We start from the raw sequence: 18,345 nt of genomic DNA on the forward strand, positions 1-18,345 counted from the left end.
GAACAGACTACTCTGTCTCAAAGTCATGACTTTGGAAAGTGGGATCACCATGGGGCTGCTCTATCCAGGAAACCCTAGCTGGGCTCCAAGGTCACCAGCAATTTGCTGACCGAGCCCCAGAGAGAGTTGCCCTGTGGTCACTCAGGGGGCTAGTGGTGGGGACACCCCCTAAAAAGAATCAGGGAGTGGCTGGAAGGTGCCCCTCTCTGCCTCCATGCCCTGCTTTCCAGCACAAACCCCCATTGGTCTCTTCAGGGCAGACCCTACTTTCTCTCCCTGTACCCCACTCCCCAGGGGTTTGGTCTAGGTCCTGCTGTTCACCGCACAGATAGCCAATCACCGAGGCAAGGATTATTGCCAAGCAAGAAGGCATTAGACTTTAATTGGATGCTGCAACCAAGGAGATGGGAGCTCAGTCTCAAATCCATCTCTCTGGCCGATTAAAATTAGGGGTTTATACAGCAGGGGAGAAATAGAACAATATGTGGTAAAACAGGAACGCGGGAGGGGTCAGGAAGCAATCATGATGAATGAGCAGCCTGGTGTCTCATCATCTGCATGTAATGATCTGCTGAGTTTCAACTCTGATGATTTTTGAGAGCCTGGGGGTCCTTTCCTGAGAAGGAACTCAGATAAAACAAATTTTTTTTTGTTTGTTTATTTCAGACAGAGTTTCACTCTTGTTGCCCAGGATGGAGCATAGTGGCGCGATCTTGGCTCACTGCAACCTCCCCCTCCCTGGTTCAAGCGATTCTCCTGCCTCAGCCTCCTGAGTACCTGGGATTACAGGCGCCCGCCACCATGCCTGGCTGATTTTTCGTATTTTTAGTAGACACAGGGTTTTGCCAAGTTGGCCAGAGTGGTCTCGAACTCCTGAGCTCAAGTGATTCATCCGCCTCAGCCTCCTAAAGTGCTGGGATTGCAGGCGTGAGCCACCGCGCCTGGCCAGATAAAACTAATGCTAAATTTCAAGCTTTAAGACCACAGGGTCAGGCTGGGCATGGTGGGTCACACCTGTAATCCCAGCACTTTGGGAGGTCGAGGCGGGTGGATCACGAGGTCAGGAGTTTGAGACCACCTTGGCCAACATGGTGAAACCCTGTCTCTACTAAAAATACAAAAATTAGCTGGGCGTGGTGGCGCATGCCTATAGTCCCAGCTACTCGGGAGGCTGAGGCAGGAGAATCTCTCGAACCCAGGAGGTGGAGCTTGCAGTGAGCCGAGATTGCACCACTGCATTCCAGCCTGGGTGACAGAGCGAGACTCCGTCTCAAAAAAAAAAAAAAAAAAAAAAAAAGACCACAGGGTCAATTTCTATGTTTATTGAAAAGAACTGTCTATGGCAACAATCCCTAACCTTTTTGGCACCAGGGACCGGTTTTGGAGAAGACAATTTTTCTTTTTCTTTTTTTTTTCAGAGACAGAGTCTTGCTCTGTTGCCCAGGCTGGAGTGCAGTGTCACGATCTCGGCTCAATGCAACTGCCGCCTCCCAGATTCAAGCCATTCTCCTACCTGAGCCTCCCGAATAGCTGGGATTACAGGTGCACACCACCACGGCCGGCTAATTCTTGTATTTTTAGTAGAGACGGGGTTTCGCCATGTTGGCTGGGCTGGTCTCAAACTCCTGACCTCCAGTGATCTGCCCACCTCAGCCTCCCAAAGTGCTGAGATTACAGGCATGAGCCACCGCACCCAGCAGACAACTTTTCCACAGACTGGGGTGGGGGATGGTTTCAGGATGATTCAACTGCGTGACATTTATTGTGCACTTTATTTCTATAATTATTACATTTTAATATGTAATGAAATAATTATGCAACTCTGCATAATGCAGAATCAGTGGGAACTCTGAGCTTGTTTTCCCGCAACTAAGACAGTCCCATCTGGGGGTGATGGGAGACAGTGAGAGATCATCAGTCATTCGATTATCCTACGACCTAGATCCCTCGATGTGCAGTTCACAATAGGGTTCACGCTCCTGTGAGAATCTAATACCACTGCTAATCTGACAGGAGGCAGAGGTCAGGTGGTCATGCAAGCAAAGGAGAGTGGCTGTAAACACAGATGAGCTTTGCTTGCTCACCTACTGCTCACCTCCTGCTGTGTGGCCTGGCTCCTAACAGGGCACAGATCAGTACCGGTCTGTGGCCTGGGGGATGAGGACCCCTGTTCTATGAGACTGTTGGGTGGGTTTCAGGGTGACAGGTGCACACCACGGCACTCAGCCTCTCTTCCTTCTGCCTCAGCCACAGCTGGCACTTTCTCAGCTCCATCCTCAGGGGAGAGGCTGAAACCTCTTGTGCCTGCCCGTGCTGTTGCTGTACATTTGTCACGACAGCCTGGCAGGGGCTCCCCATTGAGGCTGTTGGTCAGACTTGAAGTCCATCTGTTATTCTTTTTAAAAAAAAAATTTTTTAAAGATGGAGTTTCACTCTGTTACCCAGACTGGAGTGCAGTGGCGTGATCTCAGCTCACTGCAACCTCCACCTTCCGGGATCAAGCGATTCTCCTGCCTCAGCCTCCTGAGTAGCTGGGATTACAGGCACCCACAACCATGCCTGGCTAATTTTTTTGTATTTTTAATAGAGATGGGGTTTTGCCATGTTAGCCAGGCTAGTCTCAAACTCCTGACCTCAGGTGATCCACCCACCACAGCCTCCCAAAGTGCCAGGATTACAGGTGTGAGCCACCACACCCAGCCATGAAGTCCGTCTGTCGTTCTGTCTCTGTTGTTCTTCATTCGATCCGGAGTCTCCACCTCATTGTCAGTATGTTTGATTACAATCTGTCTGTATCATCCAGACAATCACTTAACCTGGCTCATCAAGGTAGTTAGACCTCTAGGTAAGTATCTCACTGCTGTCCCACCTGGGAGTCTATCTCAGATGGCTCTGCCCTGTGCTGTGATGCTGTGATGGTTAACACCCGGTGTCAACTTGACCGGATGGAGGGAGATGCCTGGATGGCTGGTGAAGCATTTTTCTGAGTGTGTCTGTGAGGATGTTATCAGAGGAGGTTGATATTTGAGTCCGTGGGCTGGGAGAGGAAGACCCATCCTCAATGTGAGTGGGCACCATCCCATCGGCCACCAGCGTGGCTAGAACAAAGCAGGTGGAAGAAGGCGGGAGAAGCTGGCTTGCTCGCTGAGTCAGCTTCCTCTCTCTTCCCCTGCTGTGCCAATCACTTGGTTTCCTCTCCTCCTACCCTTGGACATCAGGCTCTAGGTTCTTTGGCCTTTGAACTCTGGCACTTGCACCAGTGGCCTCCCTGGTGTTCTCGGGCCTTTGGCTGCAGACTGAAGGTTGCACTGTCTCCTTCCATGATTTTTGAGGTTTTTGGACTTGGACTGAGCCACACTACCACTTTCTGTTTTTCCCGGGCTTGCAGACAGCCTACTATGGGACTTCGCCTTATAATTTTGTGAGCTAATTCTCCCAAATAAACTCTCTTTAATATTGTGTTAGGCTGTTCTTTTTTTTTTTTTTTCCTCAAGATGGTGTCTCATTCTGTCACCCAGGCTGGAGTGCAGTGGTGCGATCTCGGCTCACTGCAACCTCCACCTCCCAGGTTCAAGTGATTCTCCTGCCTCAGCCTCCCAAGTAGCTGGGATTACAGGCACCCGCCACCACACCCGGCTAATTTTTGTATTTTTAGTAGAAATGGGGTTTCAACATATTGGCCAGGCTGGTCTCGAACTCCTGACCTCAAGTGATCTGCCCGCCGCGGCCTCCCAAAGTGCTGGGATTACAGGTGTGAGCCACCGCATCCGGCTGTGTTAGGCCATTCTTGCATTGCTATAAAGAGATATCTGAGACTGGGTAATTTAGAAGAAAAGAGGTTTAATTGGCTCATGGTTCTACAGGCTGTACAGGAAGCACAGCAGAGGTATCTGCTTCTGGAGGGGCCTCGGGAAGTTTCCAATCATGGCAGAAGACAAAGGGTAAGCAGGTGTCTCACATGGCGAAAGCAGGAGCAAGAGACAGCATGGCAGGGGAGGTATCACACACTTTTGAACAACCAGATTTTATGTGAACTTTGAGTGAGAGCTCACTTATCACCAAGGGGATGGTCCAAGCCATTCACGAAGAATCTGCCCCTATGATGCAAAACACTTCCCACCAGCCCCCACCTCCAACACTGGGGATACATTTCAACATGAGATTTGGGTGGGGACAAATATCCTAACTATATCTCACATACACACACACACACACACACACACACACACACAAATCCTATCAGTTCAGTCCTGGAGAACCCTGGCTAACACAGATTTGTGATGACCTGCAATATATCATGTCCTCATCCCTGGATCCTGTGAACATCACTTTATATGGCAAAAGACACTTTGCAGACGTGATGATGGATTTCAAGATGGGAAGAGCTCGTGTGGTAAAGAATTTGTCCCTGGTTCCTGCTAGGAAGTGTCTAAGCCCTTGGAATTTTCCAAGTGCTGTGAGTCTTTGTTATTCATCAGGGCCCTGGACCACACTTGGGTTTATATGAGGGGGTGGCTTAGGATGGGGGCTGGTCATGCCAGATACATCAACCATGAGGGTTGGAATTTGCAGCCACTTGACCGAAAGGGGGACTGGAGATAAAGTTCAATCACAAGGCCAACGATTCAGTCAATCCTTCCTGTGTAATGAGACCCCACTAAAAACTCCCGAGGCCTTGTGAGGTGGCTCATGCCTGTAATCCCAGCACTTTGGGAGGCCAAGGCAGGAGGATCACTTGAGCTCAGGAGCTCGAGACCAACCTGGACAATATGGTGAAACCCCGTCTCTATGAAAAATACAAACATTAGCTGGACAGGGTGGTGACATGTGCCTGTAGTTCCAGCTACTCGAGAGGCTGAGAGGTGGGAGGATCACTTGAGCCCAGAAGGTTGAGGCTGCAGTGAGCTATGATTATGTCACTGCACTCCAGCCTGGGCAACAGGGCAAGACCGGGTCTCAAAAAAACAAACAAACAAAACTGAAACACTGAAGGAGTAATTGGATCAATCCTGCCTACATACTGAAACCCCAATAAAAACTCAGGACACCGAGCTCTGGAGCTTCCTGGCTGGTGAACCCATCACCCTGGGAGTGGGGAAGGCATAGAGAGAGTGATGTGTGCTGACGTTATGGGGAAGGACACAGGAGCTCTGTGTTTGGGACCTTCCCAGACCTCACCCTATGTATCTCCTCATTTGGCAGGTCCTGATTTGTATCTTGTTAAGAAAACTGAAATCAGGGCCAGGCCCAGTGGCTCATGCCTGTAATCCCAGCACTTTGGGAGGCCAAGGCGGGTGGATCACCAGGTCAAGAGAGTGAGACTATCCTGGCTAACATGGTAAAACCCCATCTCTACTAAAAATATAAAAATTAGCCAGGCATGGTGCTGGCGGGCACCTGTAGTCCCAGCTACTTGGGAGGCTGAGGCAGGAGAATTGCTTGAACCCGGGAGGCAGAGGTTGCAGTGAGCTGAGGTCGCACCACTGCACTCCAACCTGGGCAAAAGAGCAAGACACTGTCTCAAAAAACAAACAAACAAAAACAAAACAAAACAAAACAAAAAACAAACTGAAATTGTAAGTATAGCATTTTCCTAAGTTCTGGGAGTCATTCTAGTGAATTATGGAACCTGAAGGGGTCATGAGAATTTGTAGGCAGTTGATCAGAAATGTGGGTGGCTGGGGATCCCCAAACTTGTAGCTGGTATCTGAAATGAGAGCAGTCTTGATGGGGACTGTGTCCTTAACCTGTGGGTGGAGTCTGCACTATCTGGGTGAATAGTGGCAGAACTGCATTTAGAATTACAGGAGGCCAGGAGTGGTGGCTCATGCCTGTAATCCAAGTGCTTTGGGAGGCCAAGGTAGGCGAATCACTTGAGCTCAGGAGTTCGAGACCAGCCTGGGCAGCATAATGAGACCACTTCTCTACAAACGATAAAAAAAAAATTAGCCAGGCATGGTGGCACACGCCTGTAGTCCCAGCTACTCAGGAGGTTGAGGCAGGAGGATTGTTTGAGCCTGGAGGATTGCTTGAACTTGAACCTGGGAAGTCAAGGCTGCCGTGAGCCATGTTCATGCTACTGCACTCCAGCCCAGGTGACAAAGCGAGATCCTGCCTCAAAAAGAAAATTAAAAAAAAAAAAAGGAACCACAGGAGATCATCCTGTACTATCAGGTCAGGCCCTAAATGCAATCCCAACTGTTCATATAAGAAGGAGGCAAGACCAGCCTGGGCAGCATAGTGACACCCCATCTCTACAAAAAAACTAACAAAAAGCGGGGTGTGGTGGTGCATGCCTGTAGTCCCAGCTACTTGGGAGGCTGAGGCAGGAGGATTTCTTGAGCCCAGGAGGTTGAGGCTGCAGTGAACTATGCTCGTGCCATTGCACTCCAGCCTGGGTGACAGAGCAAGACCCTGTCTCAAAAAAAGGTGATTGTGGGGGCATTCATAGAGAGATTTGATACAGAAGAAGTAATTGTCATGGCTGAAGCTAGATGCTACCCTACTGCCTTTGAAGATGGAAGAAGGGTCCAGGAGTCAAGAAGGATGAGGACAACAGCTCTAGAAAAGCTAAAGAAGAGGTAAAGAAACATTTTCCCTTTGATATGGTTTGGCTGTGTCCGCCTCCCCAAATCTCACCTTGAATTGTAATAATCCCCATGGATCAAGGGTGGGGCCAGGTGGAGATAATTGAATCATGGGGGCAGTTTTCCCCATGCTGTTCTTGTGGTGGTGTATGAGTCTCTCAAGATCTGATGGTTTTATTTTTTAATTTTTTAATTTTTTTTTTTTGAGATGAACTCTTACTCTGTCACCCAGGCTAGGGTGCAATGGCATGACCTTCGGCTCACTGCAACCTCTGCCTCCTGGGCTCAAGCAGTTCTCCTGCCTCAGCCTCCCGAGTAGCTGGGATTACAGGCGCCTGCCACCACACCCAGCTAATTTTTGTATTTTTAGTAGAGATAGGGTTTCACCATATTGGCCAGGCTGGTCTCTTGGCCAGGCTGGTCTTGAACTCCTGACCTCGTGATCCGTCCGCCTTGGCCTCCCAAAGTGCTGGGATTACAAGCGTGAGCCACCATGCCCAGCCTCAAGATCTGATAGTTTTATAAATGAGAGTTCCCCTGCACAAGTTATCTTGCCTGCCGCCATGTAAGACATGCCTTTGCTCTTCCTTTCCTTTCTGCCATGATTGTGAGGCCTCCCCAGCCATGTGGAACTGCGAGTCCTTTAAACCTCTTCCCTTTATAACTTACCCAGTGTCAGGTATGTCTTTATTAGCAGCATGAGAACGGATTAATACATCCTTAGACCTTGGTTTTTGCCCAGCAAAATCCATTACAGTAGTGGTGGGAAACTCAAACACTCCTCCAAGCCAACTGTGTCTGGAAGTCCAGCAGCCTGGCCCTCAGTCCAGTAGGCAAGTCAATAGGCTCCTGGACTTGCCCAGTGCCTGCTCCAGACTGCAGGTTTAGAAGGATCAGAGGATGGGGGGTTGACAGGTTACAGCAGTGGAAGATTTCCACCTGGCCAGGGAATGTGATGGTGTTCCTTCTATTTCCTGCTCAGCTGATGCTGTTATACAGTCCAGCAGCCTGGGGGCTCCCAGCAGCCTGTAGTTCTAGACTCCGTTCTGCACAGAACTAAAAGCTGCCAACCTGTCACTCCCCTGTTGAACCTGTCTCCATGGGAAATTCTTGGAGAGCCCCTAACTCTCCGAGATGGAAGCAAGAAACTGGGAGTGTAGGGTGAATTCAGATCAAAAGTCCCTGGTTGAGAAACCCAGGTTCTATGTAACATATACCACTGTGTGAATTCAGCAATCTGTATACCTTCCAACCTCCTAGTATTCCTTTTTTTTTTTTTTTTTTTTGAGACATGGTGTCACTGCATTGCCCAGAATGGAGAACAGTGACTATATCAACAGGCATGATCATAGCTCACTGCCATCTCAAACTCCTAGGCTTAAGCAATTCTCCCACCTCAGCCTCCTGAGTAACTGGGACTACGAGCTTGCACCACCACACCCATTCTCCAAGCCTTTTTCTTCCTGGACCTTCTGCCTCCAAAGTCCTACCTTCCCAGCTTCATCTACTCAAAATTCCATTGTCCCTTGGAAAATCCACATTCTCTGGAATGTATTTCCTGACTGACCCATCCAATAGTCACAGACCCTAGATGCACTGAGCAGAAGGGACCTGCTCATTCCATCAGGGTACCCTGTCCCCCACCTGCCTCAAGGGCTTGTCTCAGGATGCCCATAATCTCCAAGAAGACGTGACAGTCTTCTCAAGGACTGCATATCTCAGGATGGTCCCTCTCCCCAAAGACAAAGGTGGCCCTTCCAAATGCTTCAGGTGTCCTCTCCACACACTCATCCATTACATTACTGGCCATTTTGTTCCTGTACCCCGCTAGACCAGAATGCAGCGGTCCCAGGGGAAAGGACTGCGTCTGACCCATTTCTGTGTCCCCAGCACCCTCTGAGCCAAGCCCTGTGCCAGGGACTGAGGAAGTAATGGTGTAGAGTGGGAAACTGCCCCTACCTTCAAGCCCTCCTGGCCCAGGGCAAGTTACCCACCAAAGGCCAAGAGATCACTGAGAGAGTCCAGGGGTCACTCATACGGATTAAACCAGGACATCCGGAATAAAGCATAGAAGATCTCGCCAGAGCCAGGATCCTGGATTCATTTCTCAAATATTTATTGATGCTTCCTCAGGCTGCAAAAACAGCTTCCAGTTTGGTGGAAAATGCGAGAAAACCAAACAGCTCCAGTCCTCAGTCACCTAACCTTGGTTAGGGAGAGAAGTGGAGGCATATCACGGGGATGCAGGAGCAGGGATTTTGGAGCTAGTGGAGGTTAGGTTGGGTCTGCGTGAGTGGAGTTGGGATGAGGTCGGCATGGAGGTCCCAGAGCCCAGGCACTGGGATGGACAGGGCTATGTTGGGCCAAGTGTTTCTGAGACTCAGGAGCGGTGGATGAGGAAGAAAAAACTCTTTGGCAATCAGCTCCAGGAGCCAGGGAGGTGAGCAGCCCCCAGGATACGACATGCTGCAATGGGCGCGGCTCCGGGGCACTGGGCGGGGTCAGCAGTTGCGCCTTTTCTCACAGATCCAGCCGTCCTTCTCGCTGTCACACGGTGCGTCGTTCCACAGCCCCGTGTGCAGCATCATGACACAGTTCTCGCGCCCCCAAGCGTCATTGGGCTCTCCCTTGTTCCAGTGGCTACAGGGGGGTTGAGTGGGGGTGTTGCTGGGAATCTAGACAGAGGATGAACTTGGGGTCCCGCCTTCCTCTCCAGGCTCTAGCCTGTTTATTGCTTGGGTCTACTCTAGACACCCCAACTGTCTAACCTGAGTATACACCTGGTATATAACTTTTTAACGCCCAGAATTTAACCTGAGGACAGTTCCTGGGGTCCAGCCTGCCCATCCCTAAGCATGGAGCCCCAGCCGAGGGGTCCCTGAGATCTAGCCAAAGCATGTCCTCTAGAGCCTAACCTGTCTCCCTCCCCAGGTCTCACCAGGAGCCTTTCCCTCACCTGAAGCTGAGAGAGACTCCGTCCACCCACTGGTAGCCCTGAACCTTGCCCAGATGGCGCACAGCCCTCAGGCCCAGCCAGTAACCACGGCCACGCGTGTTCCGAGTGAGGAAGCCCTAGAAAGGAGGGGACATCTGAGCCTGCAGAGTCCGCCCCGCCCTGCCCCACCGCCTGACCACGCCCCCTCCCCCTGCGCACCTGCTCATCCAGGCCCCCAACGATCACCAGGTGCGCGCTGGCATCTGCGCAGTGACCCTGCGCCGCCGCCCACGTCGTCTTTGGCACAGAGAAAAAGTAGCAGGAGCCCTCGAAGGACAGCCACGACGTGGGGCACGGCTCGCAGGAGCCTGCGGGGTGGCGAGGGTCAGAGAGGTCGCGTGCTTCCAGGGGCAACGCACCGAGAGGATGCAGTGGGTAGGGGTTCGGCCCCGCGGGCTCAGGGGTGGAGACACAGAACCAGGCCAAGGTCCAGGAGGGACAGGGTCCACTTACGCCCTCACAGCCCGCCCCCCACCCCCCGTCTCGCTCACTGTTCTGGAGCCTCACGGCCTCCAGCGCCCGGAACAGCTCAGTGCGGACGTCCTCACGGCCCCTGCCGGCTTCAGCCAAGCCCTGGGTCACTGCGGGGTCAAGGGAGCGGGGATTATGGCTGGGGTCAGGGCCAGGACCAGGGTCATGACTAGCTAAAGGTCAGGACCCCTGTCTGTGGTCATTGTACCCTCGGTGCCAGCGTCCAGGATGGCACAGGGTCAAGGGCGGTTACAACTGGGCAGGGTCCGGGTGTGGCTGGCGCTAGGAGTAGCAGGCAAGGTCAGAGTGCAGCGTCAGGGTCAGGACGGGGTGCATGATCGGGGTCGGGGTCAGCACTCAGGACGGGGTCGGGGTCGGGGGACGCGGCCAGGGCTCAGGGCTGGGGTCGCGTCGGGCCCTCACCGCGCTCACGCAGTTCCCGCAGGGCGCTCTCCTGCTCCATCAGCTTCGCCTGCGCCTCCCCAAGCTCCGCGCGCGTGGTCTGCAGCTGCGCCTGCGTCCCCGAGCCTGGGAGCCGCGGGGTGAGAGGGGCGAGGGCGGCGAGGATGGGGCGGGACTTCGGAGACCAGCCCCCCCCACGCCCCACCCGCCGCAGGCCTCGGCCCCGGCCCCCCTCCCATCGCGGCCGCAAGACCCCGTCCCTGCGCCCACAGCCTTGGCCGCGCCCCCTCACAGCAGCTGTGGCAGTCTCCGACCTCCTCCTTCAGGGCACCCAGCGCCGCCGTCTGCTTCGAGGCTGGAACGACCCCCGCCCCAAAATGCATGCCCCTCGGGTCACTTGGGAGGACTCAGGGGACCCCCTTCCCCACCCCGGGGCCAGCCTCAGGGACCATAGGGTCCCCACGCACTCGAGACTCCATCTCCGGGGTCTCAGACGCTCCCGCCGCACACGCCCCGGGGGCCCAGGCGCCCGGCTCTGCACACACCGTTTGTCCTCAGCAGGTCGTGGCCGTCAAGCAGCGCCGCGCGCTCCGTGGAGGCTGAGGAGAGAGGCTCCTGCAGGCGAGGCCGGGGACTCGGGAATCCTTCCCTCGCCCGGGGTGTGCAGGGTCCCCCAACTCGGGACCACGGAGCGGGCGGGCAGGCATACAGCTCACACGATGCGCACACACGCCGATGGGAGACAAACGCGCGGGGACTCGCACACATACGTGCACGCCATGTGCACACGCGTGAGTGCACACGGCCCAAAGATGTACACACACTCTGCTCACACTCAGACGCGAACAGGACCCCAGGATGCAGCTGGTGCGCCATGCAGTGGGGGTTTTGTGTCCCCAGGGGGGCCGGATGCAACACCTCCCCATCGAGAGTCACTCACCCTTGGACAATAGGATACTCAGAATCACAGCCCAAAGGACTGTGGCGACCAGGACAGCCAGGGCCAAGAAGAGGGGTCTCCTGCTCCAGTGCACCCAGCGTCCCCAGGGCCCTGGCATAACAAGGACGGCATGCTGGGTCCCCCAGAACTGAGCCCTGGAGGCCTGAGTTCCTCCCAGGAAACTGAGATTCAGAGAAGTTAAGTAACTTGCCTATGGTCACACAGCTTCTAAGTGGCAGAGTTGGAATTGGACCCTGGTCCAACTGGCTCTGTGGCCTGTGGTGTCTCTCCTGCACCCACAACCCTGGCCTGTCTCTACTCTTCCCTCCCCTCCCCCATCAAACCCCAGACACTGGGGCAGGGATGGGGCAGTCTCCTTGCTCATACCTCCGGGGACCTCCTCGGAGCTGCCGCCCCACTTGCTGTACCTGGTGGTGTCCATGGCGATGCAGTCATCCAGTCCTGGGCAGAGATATAAATTTCACCCCGTTCTCACTGGACCTACGCACTCCCTTCCTTCCTTCCCATTTTCTTGGCCTTAATTCCTGGCAACGGGAACCCATGGACCAATCACAGGATTGGGCCCTTTCAAGGCTGGGCTGGGCTGGGCTGGGCTGGAGTGAGGCCGGGCGGTTCCAGCCTCCTGGTTCTGGCCACTGCAGCTCCATCCCCAGGCTGGTGCTGGAGGCTTCTCTTTGGAGCTTAGTCCCCATCTCTTACGGGCCTGGGGCTGGGTTTTATCCCGAGAGGGACACACCGAACCCGACCAAATTGTAACCCCTGCTGGCTCCTGAGAAAGCCCCCTCAGGCATAGCCCCCCAGGCCAGTTCAGGTCCCTTCTCAACTCCCCTGCAGTTGCCTGCAGAGGATGGGTTTGAACCTGACCTTGATCCAGTCCCTCTGGACCAGAAGGGAACAAACAGGTTTGTTAGGGAGGTAGCCGGCGGAGCTGCAGGACTCTACCACTGTGTGGGTTCTAGGTAGCTTCTAGAAGCCTTAGTTTTCCCCACTGTAAAGGAGATAGAGATGGGCCTCTCTCACAAAGATGCTATGATAAAGAAACAAGACAGTCTTGCTGGCTCACACCTGTAATCCCAGCACTTTGGGAGGCCGACACGGAAGGATCACTGAGCCCAGGAGTTCCAGACCAGACCAGCCTGGGCAATATAACAAGACCCTCATTTCTGAAAAAAAAAAAAAAATATATATATATATATATATATGAAAACAAAAATTGAAAAAATAAAAAAATAAAGACAATGAGGTTATACATGTCTACCTAGCACCATTTCAGGCATATCAAAAACACTCAGTGTTCATGCATTCTTTCAACAAACATTGAGCACCTGCCATATGCCAGGCATTGATCTTGGAACTGGGGCCACATCAGAGAGTAAAATAAGCAAATTCCTCTCTTCTTGGAGCTAATATTCTAGAAGTGTGGGGAGACAGACTCCATACTCAACATAATAAACATAATTGAAAACATAAGTTGTATAGCATAGTAGTTCTCAGCTGGGGGCAATTACGCCCACCAGGGGACATTTGGCTATGTCTGGAGACACTTTTGGTTGTCACAGAATGTGTGTGTGTGTGTGTGTGTGTGTGTGTGTGTGTGTGTGTGTGTGTGCTCCAGGCATCTAGTGGGTAGAGGCCAGGGATGCTGCTCAAAGCCCTACAATGCATAAGACATCCCCCATAGCAAAGAATGATCTGACTCCTAATGTCCGTAGTGCAAAAGGTGGGAACCGTAGTATACTCTATTCAAAAGTCATAAATGCTATGAAAAAACATTAAGGGAAGAAAAAATCCAGTAGGATAAGTACTTGGCAGGACTGGGATGGGCACTAGGCAGTGGGCAGTGGCTAGGGTGGCCAGGGCCAGCCTCACTGACAAGGTGAAATGTTGAGCACTTAATAGAATGTTCCAGCCCCTCTTGTAGATATGTAAACACACTCCATCTTCTTGAGCCTCTCAAAAACCCTTATCCATTTTTTCATTTAAAAATTTTATTTGAGCCGAGGCGCGGTGGCTCAGCTCTGCAATTTCAACACCTTGGGGAGCCAAGGCAGGGGGATCGCGAGACCAGCCTGGGCAATGTAGCAAGACCCCATCTTTACAAAATTAAAAAAAAATTTAAATTACCTGGGCATGGTGATGTGTATCGGTAGTCCCAGCTACTCAGGAGGCTGAGGCTGGAGGATTGCTTGAGCCCAGGAGTTTGAGGCTGCAGGGAGCTGTAATTGTGCCCGCTGCACTCCAGCCTGGGTGACAGAGTGAGACCCTGTCTCAACAATAAATAAATAAATAAATTGTACTTGTTGTCTATTTCCCCCTTTCTTCTTCCAGGAATGAGAGACGTTCACAATAAAATGAAATAAAAAAAACAAGAGGATTTTGTAAAAGAAAGATGGAAGAGAAAGGAAGGTGAAGAAAAAAACACACATCTAAAAAGACAAGCCTTGTACACAAAACTCAGACCAGGGTGTCAGGCTTCATACCAGCATCTCCTGGTTTTGTTGAGGCAGGGAATAGGGTCAGACACCCAGCAATGGGCAACTGACTCTTCCGGAGTAATATTTTGGGGTGGGGTGGGAGAGGGGGATGTGTAGAATTAAGTCCTCATGAAAGTTTCCATAAATGCAGTAGCAATTGGCTGTCACTGAGCAGAGAGTAGATGGCTTCCTGGTTCAGGGAGTGGAAATGAAACCCCACAAGAATTGCACAATCTCTGTCCAAGGCAACCATCGGAATGTGTTCTGGGGAAAGGATTTACATGGAAGTGTTTCATCAACCCTTACGGAGGAGATAGAATTAGTTCATTTGGGAAATCGGAGGTTTTCTGGAAGAGATAGCATGAGACGTGTGGCTTTGAGGACATGTGTATTGTGGACAGAGAAAGGAAGGACACACCAGGCACAGGGCACAGCCCAGGCAAAGGCAAGGGGGCAGGAAAGTGGGGCTCAGCTGGATACACCTGTGGCTGAAGCTGCCTTAGCGAGCCAGGGCGGAGCTGTCCAGGTTAGCGAGGAAGCCAGAAGGCTGCCCATCCATGTCCCGTGCCCAGACCTCGCTGTGGGATAACTGAGAGGGGAAGAGAGGTCCTAGAAGGAGGCAGCAGACCTCCACTCTCTACCCCTGGCCTAGGACAGGGAAGGGAGGCCTGTTTCTCGGGGGGGCAGGGAACATGTAACCAGGCAATTTGAAGGCAATATGATGAGTCTGGGAAGTATAGGAGACTGTGAGGACCACTGGAGACACTGGCTGAGCCAGGAGGGCTTCCTGGAGGAGGTGATGCCTGGGGAAGGAGTCAGAATTATTCCAGAGGAGATGGATACATTAAAGAATAGCCCCAACATGGTTATCAGCACATTGCAAAGATTGGGAGAGTAAGGGAACAGGACTTGTTGGAGAAGCTGAGAGTAATTCAGGGGCAGTCATCTGGGGCTAGGGTGTCAGCTGGGGTCACATCATACAAGGACCTGAAGAGCAGGGACAAGAGGTTTGGGCGAATGTGGGAAGAAGGTGAAAGTCACAGGATTCAGCCCCAAGGCCATGACCACTCCGGTTTCCATTCTCTGCAGAGATGAGAGGGTTGCTGTAACCAGGGAAGCCAGCCCACTGCAAAGGGCCTATGGTGTATTGGTTGTCGCTCTGAATTTTGGCTTCACTTTTATTTTTTATTATAAAGTATGCAAAGAGGTATGCAGGAAAAAAAATGAAAATGCTTATGCCTTCCACTCAGCTTTATCAAGTTTTGATATCTTCACATATTTCAGATCTTCTTAAAAATCATCACGTAACAAATAACAAAATGTAGCAAATAACATCGTATAACAAACATGATAACATAACAAATAACATCACTTAACAAATAACATAACATCGTCACATAACAAATCATAGCAAATAGAGTGGAGGTCTCTTGTACCCCACCCTCCTCTTATTCCCCTCCCCAAGGCCACTGCTCTCCCAACCTTGGTGTTTATCCTATCTTAAAATGCTTTAATTACAAATCTTTCAATGGTGAATATATTGGGCTGTTTTGCACATCTGGGAGCTTTCTTAAAATGTCATCACATGGTCTATATCCTTCCGGAACTTGTTTTTGTCCTCTCCACATTACAATTATGAGATATGTCTATTCAACATTCATTCTGCATTTAAAATGAAGATAAGCACAAAAAATAAATGCTTAGTAAACACAGAACAGGATAAAGCTTCCTTAATTTGAGAAGTGGCAATTTCCAGGATCTTACAGAAATGTCTTCCTTAATAGTGAAACATGAGAACCATTTTTGGTAAGATCCAGAAGACATTCAAAATGTCCACGGTGTAGTGGATTGAACAGTGTCCCCCAAAAGCAATGCTGGGGCTAACTGTGGTGGCTTACACCTGTAATCCCAGCACTAGGCTGGAGAAGTGCTTGAGGCCAGGAGTTGGAGACCAACCTGGACAACACAAGAAGACCCCACCTCTACAGGAAAATTTAGCTGGGTGTGGTGGCACATGTCTGTAGTCCCAGCTACTCAGGAGGCTGAGGCAGGGCAATCTCATGTCACTACACTCCAGCCTGGGCAACAGAGCAAGATCCTCTTTTTTTTTTTTTTTTTGAGGCAGGGTCTCACTCTGTTTGCCCAGTGGCAGAATCACAGCTCACTGCAGCCTTGACCTCCAGAGCTCAAGTGATCCTCTTGCCTGAGCCTTCCAGGTAGCTGCAACTGCAGGGGAGCACCACCATGCCCAACTCTTTCTTTCCTTCCTTCCTTCCTTTCTTTTTCTTTATTTCTCTCTCTTTCTTTTTCTTTCTCTTCTTTCTCTCTTCTTTCCTCTTCTTTCCTTCTTTCTTTCTTTCTCTCTCTCTCTCTTCTTTCTTTTTCTTCTTCCTTCCTTCCTTCCTTTCTTCTCTCTCTCTCTTTCTTTTTTTTTTTTGACAGAGTTTTGTTCTTGTTGCCCAGGCTGGAGTGCAATGGTGCAATCTTGGCTCACTGCAACCTCTGCCTCCTGAGTTCAAGCAATTCTCCTGCCTCGGCCTCCCAAGTAGCTGGGGTTACAGGCGCATGCCACCACTCCTGGCTGATTTTTTGAATTTAGTACAGATGGGGTTTCACCATGTTGGCCAGGCTGGTCTTGAACTCCTCATCTCAGGTGATCCCCCCACCTCGACCTCCCAAAGTGCTGGGATTACAGATGTGAGCCACGGCACCCAGCCAGTTTTTCTTTTTTTTTTTTTTTTTTTTTTTTTTGTAAAGATTTGATCTCACTTTGCTGCCCAGGCTGGTCTCGAACTCCTGGCCTCAAATAGATCCTCCTACCTCTGCCTCCCAATGTGCTGGAATTATAGGTGCGAGCTGCCTCACCCAGCCCCTATCTCTTAAAAGCAAAACAAAGCAAAATGAGAGAAGAGAGACACAGAGGGAAGATGATACGAAGAGGTAGGAAGGGAGAAAATCATGACAACAGAAGCAGAGATTCCAGCAATGGGTGTACAAGCCAAGGAACGCCAAAGGTTGTCGGCAACCACCAGAATCTAGAGAAACCCAGGGAAGGATTCTCCCCTACGCAATTCAGAGTGAACACGGCCCTGCTGACACCTTGAGTTCAGACTTCCGGCCTTCAGGACCGTGAGAGAATAAATTTCTGTTGTTTAAAGTCCCCGCTTTGTGCTACTTTGTCGTGGCAGCCCTAGCTCACTGATTCTGGCTGGATAAGGGGTAATTTCTGTGAGCCCGCCGAAACGCCTTACTCAATAGTGAAATGTGAGAAGCATATTTAGTAAAATCAAGAACACGATAAAGATGCCCCTCTTGCTATTTTGTCGATGCAATAAGGAAATATAAAGAATTAAGACCTGTAAATATTGGAAAGGATGAGTCAAAGCTGACCATATTTGGAAGACGCGATCTTGTATCTAGGAAGTTCTAGGGACTTCTGGACTAATTAAAGAACTTGGTTGGGTGCAGTGGCTCACGCCTGTAATCCCAGCACTTTGGGAGGCTGAGGTGGGTGGATCAAGAGGTCAGGAGATCAAGACCATCCTGGCTAACATGGCGAAACCCTGTCTCTGCTAAAAATACAAAAAAAAAAAAAAAAAAAAGTAGCCGGGCGTGGTGGTGGGCGCCTGTAGTCCCAGCTACTCGGGAGGCTGAGGCAGGAGAATGGCGTGAACCTGGGAGGCGGAGCCTGCAGTGAGCCGGGATCGTGCCACTGCACTCCAGCCTGGGCGACAGAGCGAGACTCTGTCTCAAAAAAAAAAAAAAAAAAAAAAAAAGATCTCAGCAAGGTTATTCTATAAAAGGAACAGCTTTCTTACATTGCAGCAGTGAGTATTTGCAAATACAGGAAGAAAGAAAACCCTCTTGGTCTTGCTATGTTGCCCAGGCTGGTCTTGAACTCCTGAGCTCAAGTGATCCTCCTGCCTCCCAAAATGCTGGGATTATAGGCATGAGCTACCACAAGAAAAATTCTTGAACATTAAAGAATAATTATAGGAAAAGTATAGATTAAGCCCTCACATGTAGCTAAGATCTAAATAACTAAAGACACAAGGCTGGGCGCTGTGGCTCACACTTGTAATCCCAGCACTTTGGGAGGCCAAGGCAGGTGGATTGCTTGAGGTCAGGAGTTCGAGACCAGCCTGGCCAACCTGGTGAAACCCCATCTCTACTAAAAATACAAAAATTAGCTGTAATCCCAGCTACTAGGGAGGCTGAGGCAGTAGAATTGCTTGAAGCCAGGAGGCGGAGGTTGCAGTGAGCCAAGATCGTGCCATTGCACTCCAGCCTGGGTGACAGAATGAGACTCTGTCTCAAAAAAAAAAAAAAAAAAAAAAAAAGACACAAAATGAGTTCCCCAGAAGAACACTCAGTATTTTAAAGAGGTTAATTCTTCCAAAATTAATTTATAAATGTAATGCTGTAGTGAATTCCTATAATTCATGTTGGACCCAC

General features: G+C 50.9%; 1 protein-coding gene across 3 annotated transcripts; it reads right to left on the bottom strand.

The window, feature by feature from the left end:
- Positions 1-8,686: 8,686 nt before the first annotated feature.
- On the bottom strand, positions 8,687-12,557 carry CLEC4G (C-type lectin domain family 4 member G). Of its 3 annotated transcripts, XM_016934890.4 has the most exons (10): positions 12,482-12,557; positions 11,783-11,857; positions 11,396-11,506; positions 11,001-11,054; positions 10,748-10,810; positions 10,477-10,581; positions 10,074-10,163; positions 9,742-9,890; positions 9,544-9,659; positions 8,687-9,227 (listed from the first exon to the last, which is right to left on the bottom strand). In XM_016934890.4, exons 2-10 carry the CDS (start codon positions 11,835-11,837, stop codon positions 9,089-9,091), a joined length of 882 nt encoding a protein of 293 aa, XP_016790379.2. In that variant the 5' UTR covers positions 11,838-11,857; positions 12,482-12,557; the 3' UTR covers positions 8,687-9,088. The 3 variants fall into 3 exon arrangements, with proteins under 3 accessions (XP_016790379.2, XP_016790380.2, XP_063656555.1); XM_016934891.4 differs by lacking the exon at positions 12,482-12,557 and having other exon boundaries at positions 11,824-11,923; XM_063800485.1 differs by lacking the exon at positions 12,482-12,557 and having other exon boundaries at positions 11,783-11,904.
- Between the last annotated feature and the right edge of the window lie 5,788 nt (positions 12,558-18,345).

This window comes from Pan troglodytes, chromosome 20 (genome assembly GCF_028858775.2).
Source record: "Pan troglodytes isolate AG18354 chromosome 20, NHGRI_mPanTro3-v2.0_pri, whole genome shotgun sequence".
NCBI classification, from domain to species: domain Eukaryota; kingdom Metazoa; phylum Chordata; class Mammalia; order Primates; family Hominidae; genus Pan; species Pan troglodytes.